Source organism: Anoplophora glabripennis, unplaced genomic scaffold, assembly GCF_000390285.2.
Source record: "Anoplophora glabripennis isolate ALB-LARVAE unplaced genomic scaffold, Agla_2.0 scaffold382, whole genome shotgun sequence".
Taxonomy (NCBI): domain Eukaryota; kingdom Metazoa; phylum Arthropoda; class Insecta; order Coleoptera; family Cerambycidae; genus Anoplophora; species Anoplophora glabripennis.
This window is the reverse complement of record NW_019416573.1, coordinates 43,230-48,924: the sequence shown is the minus strand read 5'-3', so window position 1 is coordinate 48,924 and position 5,695 is coordinate 43,230. Positions and strand designations below refer to the sequence as shown.

Sequence of the window (5,695 nt, the reverse complement as noted above, 5' to 3'; positions counted from 1 at the left end):
ATTTGAACAGCACCATGTTAAAGAGTATCAAAAATTATTTAAAAAAGTATCTCTTGTTGCTATCCAATAAAATGAACCGTTTCTGAGAAAAACGACTTCAAACATTTTCATGCGTTAACGCTGCTTTAAACTGATTTTTAAGATTTACAAAGGAGGCTTTGAAAACAATAATTTAATGTTGCCTTAGCTACTTTTGACAGATAATATTTATGTGAATTATTCTGTTGTGATCATTTGTGTGTAATAAATATCGTGATTAAAACTGATAAAATGAATAATAATAACAATAATAATTATAATAAATATTCGAATTAGGAGCTACGCGACATGCATTATTATTATGGCTTAGCTGCGGCAAATGCATCAAGAGCAAAATGTTTGTATCGAGATGCATTTCCAAATAGAAGAATTCCACGACCGCAGTTGTTCAATACTGTCCATCAGAGATTAGGTGAATTTGGCTCTTTTGAGATGAGGCGGTTTGATGTCGAATTCCCGGGGCTGAAGTTCGTGTTTTGGATGTGATTGATAATAATCCTGATATAAGCGTCAGGTTAATTGCATCGCAGGCAAATATTCCCAAAAGCTCAGTCCATGAAATTTTGCAGGAACAACTTCTGCATCCATTCCACTATCAAAAGGTCCAAGCCCTACTCCTTAGATATCCGATTGCACGACTAAATTTTTGCAGGACAATTATAAATCTCCATGATGGCAACAGATAGTTCATCAATTCAATTCTTTTCATGGATGAAGCTGGATTCGGGCATGGTGGTGTAATAAATCTACATAATAAACATTATTGGTGTCACGAGAATCCTCATTTAGTAGTGGAACGTGGGTTCAGAATAAATTTTCTGTGAATGTATGGGCTGGCATCGTGGGAGATCATTTAGTTGGGCCACATTTCTTTCCTCAAAGGCTTGGTGGTGAGGTTTACCTACACTTTCTACAAAATGATCTGCCAGTTTTGTTGGAAAACGTTCCTATTGGAGTGCGACGTGCAATGTGGCTACTGCATGACGGTGCACCGCCTCATTACAGTTTAACGATGAGAATGAAATTTTCCCTGAGAGGTGGATAGGGCGTGGTGGATTCATAGAGTGGGCTGCCAGATCGCCCGACTTGAACCCGATCGACTTTTTCCTTTGGGGCTATGTTAAGTCACTGGTATACAGAAGGCCTGTTAATAACATGGAAGAGCTGAGGCAACGAATTATTGACAGTTTTGCAATAATAAGAGCAAAAGAGGGCATATTCTTCAGGGTTTGTCGCAACAATCTGAGAAGAATGAATGTGTGTGTCGAAATGGAAGGACAAGGAGCATAGACTAAATAAAAATGTTACTTAATAATGTAGTTAGTGAATAAATTTTGTACTGATGAGTTGAAACTATGAATATCAGTTTAAAACAGCGTTAACACATGAAAATGTTTAAAGTCGTTTTTCTCAGAAACGGTTCATATTATTGGATCGCAACAAGAGATACTTTTTTAAATAATTTTTGATAATATTTAACATGGTGCTGTTCAAATTTATAAAACGCTGAAAACAAAAAAGTTGTGGGACATAGATCGAAGATTAAGGTCAGGTTAGGCCGTTTGGCACTGGAGTATTTGCATCATATTTGGAACATAAATGTCCAAGGGCACTAGTAATACATAGGAAAAACTTGGAAAAAATCAAATCACAAATAAAAAAGTTATCCAAGAAAAACTAAAAAAAAAAAAAAATTTTTTGACACTATCTCCGTTAATATTGAGTTTTCGGAAAATTGTTATAGGACTTTGTGACCCTAATTTTTGTGAGGAATCACCTCCTGAAGTCTTGACGCGTAATTTCCGGACACCCTGTAAAATATATGGATGATTTCCATGAGTAAATACACTGGCATTTAGCTCTGATTATAAAAAGTGTAAAACGAAAGTAAATACGGAATGAAAATGTTTGTGACAATATATTTCACACTAGTTGAGATGTGTGGTGGGCTTGGTTTATATATTAGAAACGCTGAAGCTAATGGAATCAGTTAAAATGATTTTCGTAAGGAACAAAATATTGAAGTTTGTGTCTTTCAAATAGTAAAAAATTTCTTCCATTATTGTTAACTGTTGCGAAATGAGGAGGTAATTTTAAGTACAATTTTGCATATTTTAGTCTACATACCAGGTGTAACAGGATCATGGTACACCCCCCGTATCTCCGTTAGTTTTAAAGGTAATTGATTGAAATTTGGGATATTCCATATACATAATAAGCGGCACTTTTTGATCTACAAATGATTTTTTTTCCACTTCCGGTTTCGCCGGAAGTGATACCAACTTTCGATTTTCAAATGGAATACCCTGTATATTATTACATTTCTGAAATCTGCATAATTTTCTGAATCCAATGATACCACATAAGTGACATTTCAAACGTCAAAATTTTTTATAATTTAATTTTTAGTTTTCCATTTAAGTGTGCCATGATGGTTCCGATTTATTCCAATTGACCCGTCTAATGCTGGAAAAATCGAAATCCCGTCAAAAATACTAAATTGCGTTTTTTATGAGCAAATAAAGTTCATCGTAATCGATTTTGGGGTAAAACTCAATTTTTTCAAATGGAACCATATTGGTACCGTGGTACCATTTATTAGTACTATTAATAAGGAATTAATTCATACCTGGTAATAAAATGTGCGATAAATACAATCAAAATTACAGCTAAAAGAAAATAAGAAAATACAATTATTTTGTTCTAATTTAATGCTAAGAAACTAAGGTGGCTTTGAAATACAAAAAATGAACACAAAACATTACAACAATTGTTCGAAATGCTGTCCATTAACGTCAATGCACTTCTGAACTCGCATAGCTGTTTCTTGAAGAACGTTCGCTAATTGCTGGGCCGTTATACTATTAATTGCACGTCTTACTCGCAACTCCAGGTCTTCGCGGGTTGTAACGGCGGTTGCATAGACAATGTTTTTTAAATGGCCCCAAACAAAGAAATCGAGAGGTGTCAAATCAGGTGACCTTGGAGGCCATCGCACAGGACCATTCGTCGAAATTACGTTTCCTTCGAATGCCTGTTGAAGGTAATCAATTACTATTCTTGAATTATGGGGAGGAGCTCCATCTTGTTGGAAATACATTCCCTGTCGTAAATGGACAGGTAATTGAGTTAAACTGTCCTCAATTTCATTTTGCAGAAATCCTAAGTATCTAGCACCAGTCAAGGGTCCTTCAAATATTATTGGACCAATGATTCTACGACCGAGTATTCCAAGCCACACATTGAAACCGAACCGCACTTGAAAGTTACCCTCCCGCAATAAATTTTGATTTTCTTGGGACCAATACCTTGTATTTTGTCGGTTAAATAATCCCATATTTGTAAACCTACACTCGTCCGAAAATAAAATCCTTCCCAAAAGAGCATTGTTTGGCTGCACATTATTATGCAAGATCCAATTGCAATATTCCATTCTACGTTCATGATCATTTTCGTACAGGTGCTGGTGCAATTGATATTTGAAAGATTTATAATTATGTTTGTGCAAGATTCGGCTTACCGTTTGGTGACTAATTCCCAATTCAACCCCAATTTGCCTTAAAGAAACAGTCTTATCAACTTCTATTCGAAATAAAACATTAATTTCCGTTCCTTCGTCGATGATAACGTTTTCTTCGGGATCATGGTTAGGCTCTCTTCGGAATTGATTTTCAAGACGATTAAAATAATTTCTCGCTGGACATTGTCTATCAGGATATCGGTCGGCATAAAGGTTTCTAGCCGCAACGGCATTTTTTCTACATTCCCCATAAATAATTAACATGTCCACTTTTTCATCCCTTGTATAAATGTGCGGCATTTTGAACAAAAATAACAACAAATGTAAAGACTTTTCCAATACACAATAAAAACACCGATAAACCAACAAAATTTATTTGACAGTCTGAAGGAATAATTTCATTGTTTTCAAAGCCACCTTAGTTTCTTAGCATTAAATTAGAACAAAATAATTGTATTTTCTTATTTTCTTTTAGCTGTAATTTTGATTGTATTTATCGCACATTTTATTACCAGGTATGAATTAATTCCTTATTAATAGTACTAATAAATGGTACCACGGTACCAATATGGTTCCATTTGAAAAAATTGAGTTTTACCCCAAAATCGATTACGATGAACTTTATTTGCTCATAAAAAACGCAATTTAGTATTTTTGACGGGATTTCGATTTTTCCAGCATTAGACGGGTCAATTGGAATAAATTGGAACCATCATGGCACACTTAAATGGAAAACTAAATTATAAATATTTTGACGTTTGAAATGTCACTTATGTGGTATCATTGGATTCAGAAAATTATGCAGATTTCAGAAATGTAATAATATACAGGGTATTCCATTTGAAAATCCAAAGTTGGTATCACTTCCGGCGAAACCGGAAGTGGAAAAAAAAAACATTTGTAGATGAAAAAGTGCCTTTAAAACTAACAGAGATACGGGAGGTGTACCATGATCCTGTTACACCTGGTATATACATAGGTACCTAAATCAAATATTATTAATTGTATGTGGTGACTTTATTTTTGATTTATATAAATTCTAATCTTTTGGAAAATTGTTAATTATTAACTTATTTTAATCTCGCGACCTTATAATTCCTATAATAGAACAAAATTTATAAATTTTAGATCGATGGGTTATGTTGTTTATTTATTTAAATAGATAAAAACAGGTTATAAAACTAAGGACAACAATATTAAAAACATAATATGTATAATTTAATATAGTACTGGTAAAATATGAAAAAAAATATATCGGTGTTCGTTCAACCACACATTCGCTTGTATTAGAATTCTCCACAAGAAATCCCTAATCTGAATTTAAAATATCCACATCTATCGGATTTCTATTTAAAATAAAATAAAATTAAGATTTATGATTCTTATTATTTTGAAGCATGATATGAATTGCTGATAAAATGTATAATATTTTACTGACGCTGGATATCGTTCTCGTATACCTAACATTATGCAGATTTACCCTAACATTTTTTATTTTCTCCCTTACTTTATCTTAGACTCGTAAACAATTCGACTAAACGGTCGAGGGTTTCAAATCTAAGGAAGCCTTATTTGATAGTTCTGAAAGTAATCATTCATTCTCTTCGTAATAATACCAGGAAGTGTCTATTCCGTAAATCACACTGCACCAATCCATTCCCAGAAACAAATGACCTAAACCCAGAGGGCTCAAGTCTTGACTCGGTACCATTTTCCAAACCATCTATATTGATTTTCTTGACTAATTGTTAGACAACGAGCCATTCATTAAAAACTCATCCTAGTTTAACCCCGTCAGCAATAAGTGGTAGTTGATTTAAGCCAGATTTATTTATAAATATTTAGCACATATACAGGATAATTCACAACAAAGACAGAAACAAATTTATTAAATTCTGTTGTTGTTGAATGTGTATCGGCAATTGTTAGTTAGTATTTTAATCAACAAAAAATAAATACTTATGTACGTGATGTTACAACAATTGTAGAAATGTTTGTTCAACGAGACATAAACTCTTTTCAGTCTCATTGAATTTGTCCAACCAAGAACTAATTTTCTTCATAGTTTCGTGTTCGTACATTGGTGGCAGCAGCTGTAATACGTTCATCTAAATCATCAATAATTTCCACTTTAGG

General features: G+C 33.6%; 1 protein-coding gene across 1 annotated transcript; it reads right to left on the bottom strand.

Annotated features, from left to right (window-relative positions):
• Positions 1 to 2,800: 2,800 nt before the first annotated feature.
• Positions 2,801 to 3,859, bottom strand: LOC111691726 (histone-lysine N-methyltransferase SETMAR-like). The gene has a single exon (XM_023454982.1). The coding sequence runs from the start codon at positions 3,857 to 3,859 to the stop codon at positions 2,801 to 2,803; it is 1,059 nt and encodes a 352-aa protein (XP_023310750.1).
• Positions 3,860 to 5,695: the final 1,836 nt, after the last annotated feature.